General features: G+C 53.8%; 1 protein-coding gene across 1 annotated transcript; it reads left to right on the forward strand.

The window, feature by feature from the left end:
• Positions 1–175: 175 nt before the first annotated feature.
• Trip13 (thyroid hormone receptor interactor 13) lies at positions 176–20,136 on the forward strand. The gene is made up of 13 exons (XM_045139105.1): positions 176–267; positions 1,937–2,102; positions 5,668–5,797; positions 7,373–7,428; positions 7,716–7,806; positions 9,286–9,358; positions 11,630–11,693; positions 12,285–12,371; positions 12,607–12,713; positions 14,044–14,197; positions 17,183–17,295; positions 18,253–18,322; positions 19,066–20,136. Exons 1-13 carry the CDS (start codon positions 176–178, stop codon positions 19,159–19,161), a joined length of 1,299 nt encoding a protein of 432 aa, XP_044995040.1. The 3' UTR covers positions 19,162–20,136.
• Positions 20,137–20,430: the final 294 nt, after the last annotated feature.

Below are 20,430 nucleotides of genomic sequence, written 5' to 3' on the forward strand. Positions count from 1 at the left end.
CAGATTCGAAGTCCGGCGCGGCGCGGCGCGGCGCGGCGCGGCGGGTCGGGGAAGGGGCGGCGGCCGAAGCCGCGCGGCCGGAGAGCGCGCGAGCGCGCGGAACTGCCCCGCGACGGCCGAGGAGGGGCGGCGGCGGCGGCCTCGCCCCGGCCGCATCCCCGCGGCCCCCGGCGCCATGGACGAGGCCGTGGGCGAGCTGAAGCAGGCGCTGCCGTGCGTGGCCGAGGCGCCGGCCGTGCACGTGGAGGTGCTGCAGCGCGGCGGCAGGTGAGCGCCGGGGGGCCCGGCCGGGACGGCGGCCCTGGACGGCCGCTGCAGCCCTCCTCCCCTCCAGTCATTCATCCTTTCTTTTTTTAAAGATTTTTCTTTACTTACCTTATATGACACAGAGAGAGAAATGGGCGCGCCAGGGCCTCCAGCCACTGCAAAGGAACTCCAGACGCGTGCGCCCCCTTGTGCAGCTGGCTAACGTGGGTCCTGGGGAATCGAACTTGAGTCCTTTGGATGCACCTTAACCGCTAGGCCACCGCTCCAGCCCTCTTTACCAAAAAAAAAATTATTCTTTTTTTATATATTTTTTTAATATTTATTTATTTATTTGAGAGCGACAGACACAGAGAGAAAGACAGATAGAGGGAGAGAGGGGGGAATGGGCGCGCCAGGGCTTCCAGCCTCTGCAAACGAACTCCAGACGCGTGCGCCCCCTTGTGCATCTGGCTAATGTGGGTCCTGGGGAACCGAGCCTCCAACCGGGGTCCTTAGGCTTCACAGGCAAGCACTTAACCGCTAAGCCATCTCTCCAGCCCAAAAATTTATCCTTATTTATTTGAGAGAGGCAGAGAATAGGCACGCCAGGGCCTCCAGCCACTGTAAACGAACTCCAGACATATGCGCCACCTTCTGCATCTGGCTTTACTTGGGTCCTGAGGAATTGAACCTGGGTCCTTTGACTTTGAAGGCAAGCACCTTAACCGCTAAGCTCACCCATTCATCCTTTCTTTAAATGACAGTGGCCGGCAGGGCTTGTCCCAAACACAGGGCGTCAATGACCCTTCTGAGGGTCTTCGTGCTGACCTCCTCGTTCAAATGTGGGGGGTCCTTGGCTCCGGGCTGTGGTGGCAGTCAGGCCTGTAATCCCAGCACTCTGGGGAGGCAGAGGTAGGAGGGTCGCTGTGAATTCAAGGCCAGCCTGAGACTACTGAGTGACTCCCAGGTCAGCCTGGGCGCCAGTGAGAGCCTGCCTCCAGGGAAAAAAAAAAAGTAACAAAATGAGAAGATGAGGGGTTCCTGATGATGTAAGCTCCGGACCTGGTGGTTTTAGATTTGGTTCCTACAAAGTGTGACCTGAACTAATGTCTGTCTTTTGTGTAGTTTGGATTGGCGTGAGGAGAGTATTTTTTCTGTGAGACAGAATTTCACTTATGTCTCAGGGCAACCCATATGGTCCCAACTTCCTGAATCCTGGGATTACAGTACAGTCATGCACCACCACACCAAACTACATTGACCTTTAAAATAATGTTTTTAGGCTGGAGAGATGGTTGAGCACTTAAGGCACTTGCCTGCAAAGCCAAAAGACCCAGGTTCCATTCCCCAGGACCCACATAAGCCAGATGCAAAAAGTGGCACACGTGTCTGGAGTTTGATTGCAGTGGCTGGAGGCCTTGCACACCAATTTGATCTCCCTCATAAGAAAACGTATAAAGGGCTGCAGAGATGGCTTAGCAGTTAAGGCACCTGCCTGAAAAGCCAAAGGACTGAGGTTCAATTCCCCAGGAGCCACATAAGCCAGATGTACAGGGTAGTGCATATGTCTGGCGTTTTTTTGTAGAGGACCTGGCGTGCACCCATTCTCATTCTCTCTGTCTCAAATAGATAACTAAAAGCATTTAAAAAGTAACGTTCTTTAAGTTATGTGTGTTTTGGTTTTTTCTAGCACTGCAAAAAAAGAAGATATTAAGCTGAGCGTCTGCAAGCTGCTCAACCGGCACAATATTGTTTTTGGAGACTACACGTGGACTGAGTTTGATGAACCTTTTCTGACCAGAAATGTGCAGTCTGTGTCTATTGTCGACACAGAATTAAAGGCGAAAGACACTCAGGTAAATTTCTCGTTTACAGGGCTGGAGAGATGACTTAGTGGTTAAGGCGCTTGCCTGAGAAGCCTAAGGACCCAGGTTCGATTCCCTAGGACCCACATAAGCCAGATGCACAAGGGGGCGCATGTGTCTAGAGTTCGTTAGCAGTGGCTGGAGGCCCTGGAGCACCCATTCTCTCCCTCCCTCCCTCCTTCCCTCCCCCTCCCTCTCTCTCTCTCTCTCTCTCTCTCTGTCACACTCAAATAGATAAATAAAAATGAGCAAAAAAAATTTAAAAAGAATAAAAAATAGATTTCTACTTCCTCATGTAAAGGTGCCTCCAAGATGTAGCTAGGTAAAGGCCCAGTTACAAATGGTGTCGTTCCCAAGCCCCTGTCATCTACTAACCTATGGTGACACCTTTACCACTTACTAAAGCTGGATAGAGGCCAAAGAAACAGCCAGTCCAACAGAATTACTTACTGTCTTAGGTCATTCACTGGAGTGCTTTGCCATCAGTTAAAAGAACTACTATAATTAGGTTGATTACAGAATTTGCATAGACCACATTCTCTTCATATATACTTCTTTCACACCAGATTTCTTCTGTCACTTCAGTATAAACCAGATGTCCTGTCTCTTTGTCAGCCACCTACCTGAGTGCTTTCTGGCACTGTGTCAACTTCAAGGAGTCGTAACCACAGTCTGGTGGTACATTATAAGGGTCTCGGAGAAGCCCCAAAACAACTCAGGTGCATGTCTATAAACTTAGCCAATCAGGAGGAAGACACAGTACCGTTATTTGAATACCAAATTGCTAGTCTAATGAATTACTCACTAGTGTAGTCAAGTAATGAGGATGGGTCAGGAACAAAAAGTAGACATTACCAGATGTCACAGCAGGCGCATGGTGTGAGATTGCCACAGCCGTCAGCCTCGGGCAGTGTCGGGGAGCCTCAGGGTTGGAATCTGTTCAGTTCGTTGGTGGTCTTCTCATTGATTTTCCTGGTTCCTGGGATGGTTACCAGTACCGCAAGTGACAGATCCTCTCAAGTTAATTATCTGATGACTTACAAGGAATTGGCAAGCGCAGACACAGAAGAAGAGCAAGTTAGAAAGAAAATGAAGCAAAGGGGTCCCAAGCAGGTGGTCCTCATAGTGACTTGCGCCGGGTTTCCTTACAGCCATGGGGTGTGAGTTAGGCATTGAGTGGGACTGAACCTTGCTGGTTAAACTTAAAATACACGTGGATGACCTTGACTGGCTAAGCTTTCGGTGTGGCATGGTAAAGCGGGGCAGTCTCATGCACTTTGAGGACGTGCGATAGAATAGAAATGCAGGTCTCCCTCCCCACAACTGTGGCCATCACCCAGCAAAGGGGGCATGACCATTATTTCTAGCTGGGTTCATCAGGACACTAACTATACGAAAAGGGAGGCGGCCTTTCCAGACCCTGGTTGCTGTTTGGTGAGGTGAAAGCCCAGCTTTCCGTAGACGTGCTTCCTCTTCACTCTTCCTTGCCGAGCAGGAGGGGGCGTGGAGGTTCAGGCCCCCACGGGTATGCCCTGGCCGCTCTCCACTAGTAGACAGCCGGGTCTCTTGGCTGCCTGTGTAACTGCAGAGCCGTGCAGGCAAGTTACCCGTGTAGTGAAACTTAACAACCAGTACAGCTCGTCCGGACTCAGTGCCTAGACAAGGCTGAGGCCGCAAAGCGCGCGGGCGTGTCGCGGGAGCATAGGAGCCCATCCGAATGAACTAGTGGCTAGATCGGAAGCCGCGGTGTGAACAGTGTGGGATTGTAATCCAGAGTTTAAAGAGAACACAAAGGAATCCCTAGAGGCAATGGTAAGTGATGGAAAGATTCCCTATAGGATAATTCCACATAACATGCCTATAGCTTCCCTTCAGAAGAGAATAGTCCCTCACCCAAATGTTCCACTGTGGACCTTATTTAGTATTCAGCTTTTTAAAAAATATTTTATTTATTTATTTGACAGAGAATGGGCACGCCCAGGCCCGCAGCCACTGCAAACGAACTCCAGGTGCATGCACCGCCTTGTGCATCTAGCTAATGTGGGTCCTGGGGAATAGAACCTGGGTCCTTTGGCTTTGCAGGCAAATGCCTTAACTGCTAAGACATCCCTCCAGCGCCCCCCCCCCTTTTTTTACTAAGGTAGGGTCTTGTTCTAGCCCAGCCTACCCTGGAATTCACCATGTAGTCTCAGGGTGGCCTTGCACTTTTTTGGCGGGGGGAGGGGGGAGAAGACAGAATTGGTGTGCCAGGGCCTTAGCCACTGAAAATGAACTCCAGGTGCATCTACCACCTTGTACGCATGCGTCACCAGTGCGCATGCGTCACGTGGTGCCTCTGGCTTAGGTGGGTTCTGGGGAGTGGAACCTGGCTCCTTGGGCTTTGTAGTCAAATGCCTTAACCACTAAGCCATCTCTGCAGCCCTGCATCGCCCTGCAGATGATAAACAGGAAAGGGAAGATGACATGAACGTTTCATCGCACGTACCCGACAGCACTCCCTGCACCGGTGGTCAGGGCCGCGGTCGTTAGCGATGCCACGTGTGCCGCGTGCCGCTGGGAGGCGGTGGTGAGCGGGCGCTTGACTTGTGTGTTATTTTCAGACCGGCGCTGCCAGTCTTGTATTGAGAGGAGACAAAACACTTGTCCATTCCAAATGGAAGGACGAAAGGACAGCCTGTGCCTGAAGAACCATGCGGGAAGCCGTCTGTGGTCATGTTTTTGTGAGGGCACATTCTATAATGCTTTCTCTCTGGTCCAGGCTGACCTGGAATTCGCTATGCAGTCTCAGGGTGGCCTTGCATTTTTTTTTTTTTCCTGTTTTTTGTTCATTTGTTTTTATGGTAGGGTTTCACTCTACCCCAGGCTGACCCTGAACTCACAGTGATCCACCTACCTCCCTAGTCCTGGGACTACCGGTGTGTGTTATCACGCCTGCCTTTTTACATTTTTCTCAACAAGCTTGTGTTATTTTGCAATGGTAGAAAGCATGGTTTTTTAAAGAAATTGTTTGTTTGAGAGCACAAGGGCAAGAATGGGTGTGCCAAGTCCTCTTGGACCGCAGTTACATGTGTGAACTTGGCCTTACGTAGGTACTGGCGATTCGAGCCTGAGTCAGCAGGCTTTGCAAGCAAGTGCCTGTAACCACTGAGTCATTTCCCCAACCCCCAAAAGCATCATGGGGGGCGGGGGGATGTAAGAGCCAAAGAGAAAGGAATGGATAAGGATCTACAGAGCTGATCCTAAACGTGAACTAAACTGAGGACTTTTCGTCCGCTCTGAGAATGAGGGTCAGCAGCGCGGGGGCTTCCGCCCTGAATTTTGGACTTGCGCATGTGTTGCGCAGCTGAGCTAGGGGGCGCTCTGAGCTAAGTTTTGGACTTGAGCATGTGGTGCGCAGCTGAGCTAGGGGGCGCTCTGAGCTAAGTTTTGGACTTGAGCATGTGGTGCGCAGCTGAGCTAGGGGGCGCTCTGAGCCAAGTTTTGGACTTGAGCATGTGGTGCGCAGCTGAGCTAGGGGGCGCTCTGAGCTATGTGGTCTGCTTGCTGCCCTCAACAGCCCATCGACCTGAGTGCATGCGCCCTGGCCCTGCACATCTTCCAGCTGAATGAAGACGGGCCCAGCAGTGAGAACCTGGAGGAAGAGACGGAAAACATAATCGCAGCAAACCACTGGGTGCTGCCTGCAGGTATGGGGTGCTGACTTTGCAGTGGCAGGCCAAAGAAGGTGTGCCTACCCAGTTCAGTGAGGAGATTGTGTTCGCTAGTTTTGTGGGAACTCCGGAAATTTAATCACCGTGTTGCTCTCCATATTTGAGATAATGAGCCTGTAAGGAGTGAGTTTGTTTTGGTTCACAGGTTCAGGGGTTTCAGTCAGGAAAGATTGGCCCCATTGCTTTGGGCCTTCGCCAAGACAGCATCTTAGTGGGGAGTATGTGGCCGGTTAACTTCATAACTAGGTACAGGAGAGAAAGAGGTCCGTACCCCATGCTTTCTTCAAGGACATGCCTGCCCCCCCGTGACCTAAAACTTCCCACTGGACCCCACCTTTAAGGCTCCACCACCTCCATAGCACCATTCTGAGGACTAAAGCTAAGCCTTTAGCACTTGGGCCTTTGCGGGACACTGCAGATGTAAACAGTAGCAGTTACGAAAGGAGAGCCTTTTCTGGTTGAGACCGTATTCTTCCAGACGAGCCCCTCCCCCGGTGTGGAGGCTGGGTGGGGGTGTCACAGTGATGCACGTCCCTGGCCTCCTGGTCTCACCTGCGCAGTTGTTCCTGCCTCCTGCTCTCCGCTGTGTGAGCTCTCTGCTGCTGAGTTCCAGCAGGTAGCATCCAGGAATTGAATTCAGCCTTCGAGTTTCAAGCCTCCCGTCATGAAGGGTGCTCGTGTAAAAACACCAGCCCCTAAACCATAGAATCCTGCCCCCCCCACACACACACACACACAAACACACACCACCTTCTTTTGGGGGTTGAACTCAGGGCCTTGCACATGCTAAGCAAATGATCATGGCCCACTTTTGAGTTTTGTTTGGATACAGGGTTCGTTGAGTTGCCCAGGCTGGTCTTGAACTCACTCTGTGCCAGCCAAGCCTTGAATTTATGATACTCCTCCCTCGGTTTCCCAAATAACAGAGAGTACAGGCCACCAGGCCCAGCAAGAAAAATTAAAACTTTACGAATCTATCAAAAGTACGTAGCTGGCATTTATTTTGCATCTATAATGTTTTTTTTTCCTTGTGTGAGTGCACACCCATGTATAGAGTATGTGCGGTGTGGTGTATTAATGTGTAGCGTATGCATGTGTGGTACAGCCATGTTATGCCATACACATGCGTGCAGAAGCCAGAGGAGAGCTGTGGGTGCCTTGCTCTATTGCTCATTTGCATACTGCCCTGGGCTCGAGCCAGAGCTGCTGTTTTCTCAGTCAGCAAGCCCCAGTGATTCTCCAGTCTTGGCCTCCCGGGTTACAAATGTGCGGGGCCACGCCTGCCTTTTTACATGGGCTTTTGGGAGTCAAACTCGAGGGGTCTCGGGCCCTTGTGCTGTAACTGGCCAGGGCACTTAGCCATGAGCCATCTCCCCAGCCATGCATCTGTAATTTTAAGAGAACTTGAGCGTGCAGGAGAGCTGCGTGCTGCGGCAGAATCTCAGTCTTCATTACAGCAGGCAGTGGAGAGCATTGGGCGCGGGGCGGGCCTGACCACCGGTGCGTGCTGGTTTTCCTGAAGTTAGGTCTTGCCTTATTCTCCCCCGGCAGCTGAATTCCATGGACTTTGGGACAGTCTTGTGTACGATGTTGAGATCAAATCGCACGTAAGTGGCTGTGTTTTTTTCACAGAATGCCCCCACTGTCCTGCTGTGCAGCATCTCGGTGCCCCTTAACTTAGGTGGCCTTTTGGGAATCCTGTCCCCTGAATGTCTGTCCTCCAGGGATGCCCCTGAAGGGATGGGAAGGGGCTCAACAGCTCACTGTGAAATGTGCTCACCCTGTGCGTCTCTGGGCTGAGGTGAACAGTGCTGAAGGAGGTGCCAGTGTGCTGAGGAGCAGAGTCCACAGCCCAGCCTCAGGCACCTCACCTGCCTTTGCTCTTCCATCTCAGCTCCTTGATTACGTGATGACCACCTTGCTCTTCTCTGACAAGAACGTGGACAGCAACCTCATCACGTGGAACCGAGTGGTGCTGCTGCACGGTGGGTGAGGCGGGCGGGCGGGCGGGCGGCTCCCGGGCGCGGCGAGCGTGGGAGCTTGTCCTTGCGCCGCCGCCTCCCATGCAGTAGCTGAAGGAGTCGCGGTTGCCTAGGGTGGTCCCCTTCTGTGGAGCTAAACAGGTCACAGCAGTCTCCTCTTTGTTACTAACGGTTCATTAAATGGCTGCCTTATGTTCCCAATGGAACATAATCCCTTAGGACAAAAATAGTCCTGTGTTTGTAGCTCAGCTTTACTTCGTGAGAGTGCACTACAAAAAGCAGTTTTTAAAGAAATTCTGTCAGGTCCTTCTCAGAAGAAAATATGGGTGATCCTGCCCCTCCCCCCGCCCCCCATGTCAGTAGATCAAAAGGAGCCGGGAAGTGGAGTGGAATCGAGAGAGTGCCCGCATTAGTGCTGGGAAGTTCAGAGTACCCTCCGCATGCCAGTTAAGGTTGTGTGTTTGGCCACGATCTTCATGAACACCTTTGCAGTAGCACGTGTCCCTAGCATACTGTCCTAGTAGCAGAGCAGACAAGAGAGCCAGCAGGTAATTTAATTAGTAAATACCGCGCTGTTCAAAATCAGATGTGTTTCCTCTCCTTATTTGAAAGCACTAATAGCGTGGTGGTGGACATGCATGTCGTGTTGAAGGCACCTGTAGCGTTCTGGTGCACATGTATGTTCTGTTTAAACACCCCCATCGGTCACCTCAGAGCACACAGGCCACTGTCGGACACTCAGGGAGGGAGTGTTCAACACGATCGCTTTCTTCAGCTGCCGCGCAGCCAACACTTGAGGTCAGCACCGCATGCAGACAGGCTTACGTGGAGGTCCCAGCCCATAGTCAGCCGGCCGTTGGGGCCTGTGATAGGGGTACATGGCCGAGCAGTCCGTACCCTCACGGCAGGATTGAAAGAGGATGATGCCAGGATCCCACAGTCCCTTTCAAGCTAGCCCCTCTCCCAGTTACCTAAGACCTCATTTCACCTCTCAGTTTCCAGTACCTCCCAGTAATGGCCCTCTGAGGAGAGGCCTTACCAAGGAGACTAGTGTTACTGGAGAGTCAGGCCGTGAGCAGCTCCCCTGGTCTCGTGCGGGTGCGGGCGCCCGAGGACGTCTCCGCAGAAGCAGCTCTGGGGGAACAGTCCCACTGGCCTCTCTAGCTCCGGGTCCCAAGAAAGGTGTGCTTGGCCTTTGAAAGGTGCCTTAGTGAGGGGACCTCACAGAGGAAGTCTGCACATGAAGGTAGGTGTCACCAAGACATGAGCCAGAAGCAGTGGAGTCAACACGCGAGAAAGGCTGGGAGCCGGGCAGCACTGCTGGCCAGAGGGACCAGAAATGCCTGTATAGACCAGATTAGCAAAAAGTTCGTAGTAGTGGTGTGTAGCTTTTGAACTCTGCTTCAGGGAGCAGTGTGTGTAATGGTAACGTTACCGGCTCCTACATGCTGGCTTGAACATACTGCCTGGTTCTCGTTACAGGTCCTCCAGGAACTGGAAAAACCTCCCTCTGTAAGGCATTAGCCCAGAAACTGACCATCAGACTGTCCAGCAGGTAACTTGGCTGTTTCAGAGAGAAGAGTGGCTCTTCTGTCTTGAGTAGTTCCTCTTGCTCCATGTTCAAGTCCTTTGACTGTCCAGTGTCCACTGTTTTCCAATCCACTCGGGGAAGCTTACTTCTCCCAGTGCACTTTTCCTCTCTGAGGATGCCATGTGGTTCCTCTGGCCTTGTTACACTGCTAGACAAACTGGTCACCGCTGCTTTGGTGCCCCTACGCACGACCGCCGCCAGTTCTGTTCCTGGGACTGGCCTGTCTTCTGCCTGTGGCTCACGTGTTTCTGCTTCTTGGCATGTGTGGTGGTTGATCTTCATTGGCAACCTGATGAACTTGGAGTCACGTAGGTAGGCGGCACCTCTGGGCGTGTCGTTGATGGTGTCCAGTGAGGTCTCCCTGGGGAGGGAAGACCCTCCTAAATGTGGAGGCACCATCCCTCAGTCTGGGGTGCAGGCTGAATAAAAGGAAAAGGGGGCTGGAGAGATGGCTTAGCGGTTAAGGCACACGCCTGCGAAGCTTAAGGACCCAGGTTCGATTCTCCAGGTCCCACGTAAGCCAGATGCACATGGTGACGCATGCATGTCGAGTTCGTTTGCAGTGGCTAAAGTGCCCATCCTCCCTCCCTCTCTCCAATAAATAAATAAGTAAAAAGAGATATTCCTGACTCAGCCTTCTGAGTGCTGGATTACAGGGGTGAGCCACTATATCTAGCCACTTTGTAATTTAAAATTTTTTTCCCATTCTCTCTATCTACCTCTTTCCCTCTCTCTATCTCAAATAAATAAATGGGGGGGGGGGGCTAGCTGACATTCCTTTTCTCAGCTTCTTGGTGTCATGCCTTCCCCACCATGGTGGACCTTGTTCCTCTGAACTGTGAGCCCAAATAAGCCCTTGGTCCTGTAAGTTCTTTGTTCACAGTGATGAGAAAATAACAGACAGAGCAGGGCATTTAACCAGCTCCTCAAGGTGCTGCTCTGCCGGGTTTCCCCAGGCTATAGCTGGACGTGCCCTGAACACGCAGCTGGGGCCCAGTCACTTCTTTCTGTCTGAATCACCTTTGCTGCCTGTTGGCCCAGCGCCCTTAGCAGACATCGCTTCACCGCTCTTGTCTGGTTGTCTCTTTGCTGCAGACAGGGTGGGTGGCACTGCTGCCGCCCGATGCCTGGTCCCGCACGAGTCACTGTTGTCGGTCTGCTTTGTTGCCTGTCCCAGATACACTTTACACAGGTGTACTTGGGAGAGCGCTGTGTTTTGCTCTGTCGCACTTAGCAAATTGGCCCGTTCTGACAATAGAATGCTTGTTTGTTTTTAAGGCTTCCAGGGGTAATTTCCCAAAACACCACCAGACAGGTAAAAATGTTTTGACAAGAAATCTTTCACTTAAAAAACCTGGAAATCTGTATTTACCCTGTGACTTAGAAATGACAAGGAGAATCGTATGAGTTCTTTGTTTTACGAAGTACTCTGGGTATTTTAGGATGGATTTCAATATGCAAGCCAGAGTTTACTTCAGTAGGTTGTCCCTGTGTGAAGGTGATGGATGCTCTCTCGTCAAATGGACTGTCAGTGGTATTTTCTGCAAGGAAGAACTTCTCTGAACTTGAGACATGAGAAAGCAGCAGAGAGGTCCCAGAAGCTTGCTCTCTCCCTTGCTTCATAGGCTGAGTGGGTCTGTGTCCCAAGTGGTGGGCAGTGCCTTCTGATCAGTAGTGCCATTGGGCTCTTGGACCTTTGTGTACCCCAGGGCTGGGTTCTGTGGGAAAAGGAATTGCCACATTCTTCAGGATTTCATGGGTGGAGGAAGAAAATGTAGTTTCTGTCAAAATCTCTTGATGCTTCTTTCTGTTTTGTTTGCTATTTTAAAAATGTAAACTATATAAATAAATTGAGCTTTCCTATTAAAATGAGGTTATGGAAAAACTGTCAGCTGGGCATGGTGGCACATGCCTTTAATCCCAGCACCCAGGAGGCAGAGGTAGGAGGATCACCGTGAGTTTGAGGCCACCCTGAGACTACATAGTGAATTCCAAGAGAGCCTGAGCTAGAGTGAAACCCTACCTCAAAAAAAAAAAAAGAAAAAGAAAAAGAAGAAATTGTTGACTAACACTGGACCTGTTAGGTTTGTGGCTCTGTGGTACGCGGAGCCGCTTATCTTGGTTTGGGAGCAGGCCCGGGAGCGTGGTGCGGGCAGTGGAGGGAGGCCGCGGGAGAGAAGTGCCCGCTGCCGGGGGCTCCTGGGACTGCTGGTAGTGTGACCTCTGTCGCCTTAGGTACCGGTACGGCCAGTTGATTGAAATAAACAGCCACAGCCTGTTCTCGAAGTGGTTTTCTGAGGTAAGTGTGGACTGTTCTGATTTGTGGCCGCCACTCTAAACACAGAAGCTTCTGGAAAGATACAGGTGAGATGGGAACGTAAACAGTGGCCAGCTGTGGTCAGAGTGGGCTGCAGAGCCGGGGGAGCTGAGAGGAGGGCAGAGCGGGAGGACTTCCGGCCGCGTAGGGCAGGACGTCGCCCAGGCGCTCACGCAGCACGCTGACAGGCGGTGTGCCCAGTGTCCCCGTGTCAGGACGGCCCTCGGGTGGGGGTTGAGGCAGGACGCAGGCCTGTGAGCCGAGCACCCTCGCCACTCCCCATGTTGCCACCCAGGAGGTGCCTCACTCCTGGGCAGTGAGTTCACACAGGTGACCTGAAGTGGGGGCAGCAGTGCTGTGCCTTCCTGAGCACCAGCAGGTGCAGGCTCGGGTCTAGAAGCTAGGGAGAGTATTTGAGCTGCACCCCCCCCCCCCAGTGCGTACCGGGCTCCTCGGGTATGAGAGGTGGGCCGTCTGAGGGGCCGTTAGAAGAGGTGGGTGGTGGCGGTTCCGTGAGAGCCTGTCACCATGAACTGCAGTCAGCACTGCCCACAAAGAGTGCTTTGGTTTCAGAGTGGCAAGTTGGTAACCAGAATGTTCCAGAAGATCCAGGAGTTAATTGATGATAAAGAAGCCCTGGTGTTCGTGCTGATCGACGAGGTAGGCGCCCACAGGTGGCCAGTGTGGTCCTGCTTGCCCCTGACTGCCGCAGGCGCCTGCCCGATGCCCCTCACTCTTGTGCTGGGTGGTGTGTGCCGTGGCAGCCTTTCCCCTGACAGCCAACGCGCTGCGCCCCCAGAGGCAGATGGTGCGCGTGCTTTCATTCTGTTCTCAGCCCGTGGGAAGCTGCCTGTGGGCGGGCCCTCCCCTCCCTGACCTTGGTCTGTCCGTGCAGGTGGAGAGTCTTGCAGCTGCCCGCAGTGCCTGTAGGGCAGGTGCTGAGCCCTCGGACGCCATCCGTGTGGTCAATGCTGTCCTGACCCAGATTGACCAGATTAAGAGGTAATAATGGGATCGGCAGTGAGGCTTTGTGAGAAGCGGTAGTTTGGTGATCGCGTCACTTTGGACCTTGCTCCCAGCTCTCAACTCTGGGTGTTCTGTTCAGGCCAGCCAGGGCTCTGTCCCCCTCAGACCTCTGCGAAGGGGGCAGTGTGGGAAGGGGGCAGTGCGTCCTCTCAGACACTTTCCTCACCGCTTGCCTTCTGCTGCCAGTGTCTCCCCACTGCATCCAAGGCAGGTGTCTTGCCGAGCCCTAAATCTTCCCCACATGGGTGTCCCGGCGTGTCACCGTCCCCCAGCATCATTTCCTAGTTCTGTGTCACGTCCCTATCCTAAGTCACACATCATGGCAGACACACTGCGGCCGCTCACGGAGCCCCTCACCACTCTTACCCGGATTCCCCGTTAGACTGACGGGCGCCCCACATGCCCATCGCTCGTGCTGGAGGAAAGGAGGTGTGGGCTGGGGAGCAGGGGCACACCCCCACAGCGTCCCTTCGGTCTCTGCCACGCTCGTGGCTCATGGCGTCTGCTGCTTCAGGCTCCTCGCGAGCTGTCGAGATGACTGCCCGTCCCCACCCGCCTTGTCACTCCTGTCTCTCTGTCCGCTTCACTATTGCCCCTTCTTGGCTTCGTCAGTCTGCCCCTGGGTGGGATTCCAGCCTGGACGCCTGCCTGACCTCTACACCGTGTGCCCTGTGAGACCCTTGTTCTCCCAGGGTCCCCCACTTGCAGAGCTGCCTCCTTCTCCATGAACCGGGGGGGGGGGGGGGTAGCGTGGTCATGTCCTCGGCGCCTAAGCTGTGTCGTCCCTGCAGAGGGCTTCCCCGGAGACCTTGGGCCCGTTCCCCTGCACACAGACCAAGTGACCTTGGCTTTCTCTGGGCTTTGGTGGGGGGAGCAGATGATTGACTTGGTAATCCATTTGCCTCTGGTTCATAGTGAGGATGACTGTAATGAGTGAGGCCATGCCTAGGCCAGGGAGCGGTGGATGCCAGGGGCCCCAGTAGATGGGGCAGTTAGGGATGAGCATAAAGTGAGACCCCCAAGGTTGCAGCAGGTTCAGTGGTATCTAGCAGAGCTTTCTAGAAGTCGAGCAAAAGCCTTGGGAGAGTTTAGGACACAGCCTGCTGCAACCAGTACTGAAGGTTGGGGACCTCCAAAGGCCACGCAGGCTGAGTGGGAAGAGGCTGTGCGTACAGCCCCAAGCTGGCTGAGCTCTCCCGCACAGGCCGCTTGCCTCCTGCCTATGCTGCCTGGGGGTCGGGGGGGGGGGGGCTGCACCGAATCCTCGGGCACCCGGCGACTGCTCCTTGTCTGCTGGCCTCGGCAGGCATTCCAACGTGGTGATTCTGACCACTTCCAACATCACCGAGAAGATCGACGTGGCCTTTGTGGACAGAGCCGACATCAAGCAGTACATTGGGCCTCCTTCTGCCGCAGCCATTTTCAAAATCTACCTGTCGTGTCTGGAAGAGCTGATGAAGGTACACCTGTGTGAGCCTGCCTCCTGACCATCACTGGGTGTCCACATGGTCACACTTAGTTGGCACAGTTTAAAATAAGATAGTTCCAGCCGGGCGTGGAGATGCACGCCTTTAATCCCAGCACTCAGCAGGCAGAGGTAGGAGGATTGCCATGAGTTCAAGCCCACCCTGACACTACATAGTGAATTCCAGGACAGCCCGGGCTAGAACAAGATCCTACCTTGAAAAACAAAACAAAAAAAACAGTATAAAATAAGATAGTTCCAAGTAGAGTAAAACATTTTGCCACAAGTATTAACCATCTTATAATTAAAATTGTTGTATCATAGCTGGGTGTGGTGGCACATGCCTTTAAGCCCAGCGCTTGGGAGGCAGAGGTAAAAGGATCACTGTAAATTCGAGGCCAGTCTGGGCCTCAGAGTAAGTTCCAGGTCAGTCCAGGCTAGAATGGCCCCTACAAAAAAATATAGATGGATGGATAGAGCTATGTTGTATCTGACAGGTTGAGCGTGGTGGTGTGCTAACCCAGTGTCTCTTTTGCTGTGCGTATGCTGTGTGTGGTGTAGGCACGTATGTGCAGGTGTGCACACCCCATGCCTGCATGGGAAAAGAGCGGAAGCCACCATTGGCTGTCTTCTATCGCTTCTTCTTGTGTATCCCTGAGACTTAGTCTCTTGTTGAGTTCCACTGAGAGCTGCCGTTTTCCCTTAGACTGGCTGACTAGTAAGTCCCAGAGATGCTCTGGCCTCTGCTCCCGCAGGACTGGCCACACCCAGCTGCTCACAGGCGTGAGGCCTCCTCGGGCCCTCGTGCTGGCGCGGCCCGCGCTCTGGCCCACTGGCCTGTCTCCCTGTGCCTCATCCTTTTTTAACTTTAGAGAGATTTTTTAAATTTTAATTTAGCTCCAAAATCACGAGTTTCATTGTAACGTTTTTATACACACACACATATCATCATTCCTTGTTCTTACAATGTTTTTACTCTTACCATAGCATGATTGCACTGTTGAGTCTGGGGAGCACCAGTGTGCGGGAGGTCAGTGGCTGGGCTGTGGGGAGCGTCGGGCACATCTTGGTTCTCAGTCCACCACGGCCTTTGTCAGTGGCCGTCCTTGCTTCACAAGCTACACTGACTAAAAGATCATTTTCAGAGTGCCATCCAACTCGAGGTCGTAGTTCACAGGCCTTTGCCACATGCCCCTTGCTGCAGGAGTTCTCTTTGAGCCTGGAGTTCAGGGAGCCTTGGGGTGACCAAGCATGCAGCTGTGGGGTTTGTGGTGAACGCTGCACTGGAGTCAGTGCCACCAACTGGCAGGGAGAAACTGTCCCCACGTCCTGCAGCCACTGCCTGACATCATAGGACAGGGCCCCGCTGTTCTCAGCAAAGACGATGCGGTCTCCTTTGGATGTGAGCAGGAGCCCACTAGGAAGAGTGCCCACGTTAGCAGCATCCTGGCGCCAGCTGGAGAAGGACATGCTCTACGGAGCTGGATCCAGCTCGCCTGCGCCGCAGCCTCACTGCCGGGGAGCCCAAGTGTGGCGGGGATCAGGTCCTCACACCCCTGTGGCCTTCAGCCCTCACAGGGAGACACGCGCGCTTGCACCATGAATCGGGGGCATTGTGAAGTTTAACCTAGCCATCTCCTAGAAGCTAACTCGAGGCTGATCTTGAAGGCGGGTCCTAGGAAGTGGGTCCCGCCCTGTCAGGGCCTTGTGCAGCGAAAGTGGCCCTGAAGACGTGGTACAGCAGGACCGACTGGGGAGGCTGTAGAGACCTGAGGGAGTCACAGTCCAGAGAAAGGCCAGACCCTGTTTCTTCATTTTACCACCACACTCCCCAGACCCCCAGGGCGCACAGAGAAAGGTTTGGTGGAAGCAGCCACTGTGCCTTCCAGGCAGCTGATGTCAGAGGGACCTGACGCCTCATCCACGTCATTCTGCTAACCTGTCCTGTCCCAAAACGGGCAAGCCAGGACCCTTACATGGACAACAGTTGTCCTGGCTCAAGCTCAAGTTCTGCCCAATGGGAGTTTTTGGTTTGGTTTGGTTTTGTATTTTTTTTTTAATTTTTTGTTCATTATTTATTTATTTGAGAGTGACAGACAGAGAGAAAGACAGATAGAAGGAGAGAGAGAGAATGGGCGCGCCAGGGCTTCCAGCCACTGCAAACAAACTCCAGACGCGTGCGCCCCCTTGTGCATCTGGCTAACGTGGGACCTGGGGAACCGAGCCTCGAACTGGGGTCCTTAGGCTTCACAGGCAAGTGCTTAACCGCTAAGCCATTTCTCCAGCCCTGGTTTTGTATTTTTGAGGTAGGGTCTTGCTGTAACCCAGACTGGTCTGGAATTTACACTGTGTTGTCTGAGGGTGGCCTTGAGCTCATGGCAGTCCTCTTGCCTCTGCCTCCCAAGTGCTGGGTCTTTAACATGCCCCACCACGCCCGCCCCCTCTGTGGGTTTAACACACATCTGGAGCTGAGGCAACGGTGGCTTGCTGACTTCCCCCACCCCAGCCCTGACAGGCAGGAAGGAAGTCCTTGGGTTGAAAACTGCAGCGAGGTTGCTACTGGTTTCTGAACTATGTTTGTCTTTTGACTTTCGATCTTGTGTGCGTGCGCACACGTGCAAACGGGTTGTGGGGAAAGAGGACACATGCCAGGGCTGTCAGGCGAATTCCAGGTGCATGGGAGATCTTTGAGCATCTGGTTTTGCATGGGTACTGGGGACTCGAACCTGGGCCTTCAGGCTCTGCAGGCAGGTGCCTCCAGCTGCTGGGCCTTGTCTCCGGGCCCAGCTGTTGGTCTTTGAACAGCGCCTCAGGCGTGTGTCGTGTGTCGGGAAGGTGAGAGGAGGAGGGAGCTGGGGCTTGCGCGCTCACGCCAGCCTCCTGGACGTCGGGACGCGTTGGGTTGTGCTGCACCTGCCGCACCGTCGCTCCTGGCGCCTGTTCCATGGCCCCTCATGGTCACATCTTCCTCTGTCCCCAGTGCCAGATCATCTATCCTCGCCAGCAGCTGCTGACCCTCCGAGAACTGGAGATGATTGGCTTCATTGAAAACAACGTGTCAAAGCTGAGCCTCCTTTTGAGTGAAATATCAAGGTGCAAATTGACAAAAACAAAAATCTTCTTGAAGTGACTTAGGTGTTGTGAATTGGGGGAAGGGGGCACTCCTGAGGTGAGCTATCAAGGCAGTGCACAGTAGGTGTGTGTGTGTACAAACATATCTGTGTGTGCAGCCACGTCTCCCAAAGAACACCTAAGGGGCTGGGAGCCGCCGGCCCCCGTGGAAGAGGCCTGCAGCTAGAGGGGAAGTGGTGAGGGACAGGACTTGAGGGTGAAGGGCGGGTGGGAGGCTGATGCCGGGCCCAAGGGCAAGCGACGTAGTTGTGGAGACATTGGGAGGCTGCTGGGTGATGTAGTGACAGGCCACTGCGGACTCATGGACAGAGGGGCCAGACTAGTGTGAGCCATGGATTGAAACTTCGTTTGAGCCCTGAAGTGTATGGGAGTTCTGGGTGCAGAGGGCATTACCCTTCTGCTGGAGAGACTTGAATTGATCTCGAGGAGTAAAACAGCTCAGAGAGCTGTGCGGAAAGGAGGACGTAGCTTCCCATTGCCAGTACGTGGCACGCTGTCCTGTTGCTGTTATCCACCTTGTGTTGGCCAGGGGGTGATGTCCACGTCTGGTTGTGCCATCATGGAGCTTCCCCTCAAGTTAGTAAGCCAAAATAAGCCATTTTTTCTCACAATAAACAAAAAGAAAGAAAGAAATGGAGGACGTGGTGGTCTGGTTGTTTGGGGTCTCTGCTGCTGGCTGTGTGCCTACAGCGCTGTGCCCCCCACACACACACACACACACCTGGCACAGGAACCAAGAACGGGAGGCCAGCCCCATTCAGTGGGTGGCTCAAGCAGAGGGCAGCAGCCTATACCCAGAGTCACACAGGGGTTGCCTATCAGCCTTTGGGTTCAGGTTCACTGTGAAGAGGGCAACGGGTTGTGCAATCTCCATGTTTTCATGTGAAGTTGACGTCCCTTGCTGTGATCTTCCCACAGGAAGAGTGAGGGCCTCAGCGGCCGCGTCCTAAGAAAACTCCCTTTCCTGGCTCATGCCCTGTACATCCAGGTGAGTCCTGCGCCGAGCGTCCAGCCCCACCCCCCTCCGCAGCGGCCGCTCTTCCACAGAATCCTGGGGCCGGGAGCCTTTGGAAGGAGGTGGTGTGCCATGTGTGCCCACCTACAGGCACGTCGGCGCCACATGGCATTGAGAACTTCTCTCCTGAACCACCCTGGCCCCCTCAGTATTTCTGTTCCCATGAGCCTGGGTTCTGCTCACACAAAATGGTGGCCTGGGGTCCCATTCTTACCTGCCCAGGTCTAAGCCCATCAGCTGACATTCTGCTTGGCCCAGGGAAGTCACCGGCGGGCATGGTTTTCAGCGTCAAGGTCACGAATGGGACGCTGTGCCCCAGGGAGGAGAGCCTGGTGCCAGCGCTGTGTGGCTGTTCCCAGTCACACAGCGGCCACGTCTGGGCCTAGGGCCCTGGGCACAGGATAGGTCCTTTGGGAGAGGCTCCAGGATGGCAGGCCCTGAGGACCCCAGGCTATGCCCACGGACCCTCTTCCTTCTCAGCTGGTTGGTGGTGGGCTGCCGGTGCGCCCTGCTCTGGCAGCTGCTCTATCCAGCAAGAAGCGTGGAGCCTCACAGCTCGCTGGGTTTGCTGGCACCAGGAGCCCTGCCGTGGGCCTGCGCTGAGGCCTGGCCTCGTCCGGCTCACGCGTAGCTGCCCCTCCTCCCACTCCTGCAAGTGTGTGGGTGCCGGCTGCCCAGAGGCCTGGGTCTGCTCAGCAACGGCCATGTCTTTGCAGGCACCCAGCGTCACCATCGAAGGTTTCCTCCAGGCCTTGTCCCTGGCAGTGGACAAGCAGTTTGAAGAGAAGAAGAAACTTTCGGCTTACCTGTGATCCTGGCTGCCTGCACCTGTGGTTCTCACTGGAGAACTAGGAGTGGTCTCGCCTGCCTCGCACTGCTCCGGAAGCCCCCCAGGCTGCTCCGATCTGCAAGCCAGCGCTGTCCAAAGGACAGACAATATGTTGTTGAAAGTGTATATTGGAAGGCAAAGCTTGTCTTTTTTGCTCTGTTGAAGAAAAAGTTGAAATGCAAAGAGCTGACCCACCTAATTGTTGGCTCCCTCGCACAAGGAGCAGAGATATGTTTTACAAAAGGAGACGAACCCACTGCCAGAGCCACCTCCAGCACCATGGGCTGTTGCTCCGGCTAGAAAGGGTGTTTGCTGTCCACCCCGAGCCTGTCCGTCGGCTCAAGACCCCGTTGTGGCTCTGATGCGGGAATGGAGAAGGGGCGGGGGCGCCGGCACAGTGGTTAAAGGTTCTTGCTCGCAGAGCCTGCTGGCCAGTGTTCAGCTCCCCAGTACCCACGTATCCCCAGATGGAAAAAGTGGCACACGCATCTTGCGTTTGTTTGCAGTGACGAGGCCCTGACGCACGCGCACACAGACACCCTCTCTCACACACTTTAAAAAAAAATTTTTTTTTTAATTTATTTATTTGAGAGCGACAGACACAGAGAGAAAGACAGGGAGAGAGAGAGAATGGGCGCGCCAGGGCTTCCAGCCTGTGCAAACGAACTCCAGACGCGTGCGCCCCCTTGTCTCACACACTTTCTTTCAATTTGAGGATCCCGGGTCAGAGGATCTGGGGCAGTGCTCCGATGTCACGTTCCCAGCTACACCGCACACGTGGCTCCAGCAGCGTGGGCAGCGTGTGGAGAGTCTGCCCGTCGCTTTGCGCCTTCAGTCAAGTCACTCGTGTCTCAAGGGAAGGTTGGTGTTGTGAGATAGAAAATGAGCAGAGCAGTTCTCATGCTAAAGTACTTTGACCTTCAGTGCTTTGTACACGAAGCCCACTTTTGTTTTTGTTTGTTTTTTTTTTTTATTTATTTATTTGAGAGAGAAAGATGCAGATAGAGAGAACGGGCACGCCAGGGCCTCCAGCCATTGCACACAAACTCCAGACGCGTGCGCCCCCTTGCGCATCTGGCTCACGTGGGTCCTGGGGAGTCGAGCCTCGAACCAGGGTTCTTCACAGGCGAGCACTTAACCACTAAGCCATCTCTCCAATCCACGAAGCCCACTTTTAAAGGTACTGCTACCTTTATCACAGGAGTTTTAAATATTAAACTTGTTTTCAGAATTTTATTGTTCGTTCGAGTCC

Source organism: Jaculus jaculus, chromosome 20 (assembly GCF_020740685.1).
Source record: "Jaculus jaculus isolate mJacJac1 chromosome 20, mJacJac1.mat.Y.cur, whole genome shotgun sequence".
NCBI lineage: Eukaryota > Metazoa > Chordata > Mammalia > Rodentia > Dipodidae > Jaculus > Jaculus jaculus.

Bases quoted from the DNA above. Each gene is read 5' to 3' on its own strand.
- Trip13 (XM_045139105.1), top strand. From the start codon at position 176: ATGGACGAGGCCGTGGGCGAGCTGAAGCAGGCGCTGCCGTGCGTGGCC. The intron at 5,798-7,372 runs GTATGGGGTGCT...CTCCCCCGGCAG, and splicing joins CCACTGGGTGCTGCCTGCAG to CTGAATTCCATGGACTTTGG. The intron at 18,323-19,065 runs GTGAGTCCTGCG...ATGTCTTTGCAG, and splicing joins CTCATGCCCTGTACATCCAG to GCACCCAGCGTCACCATCGA.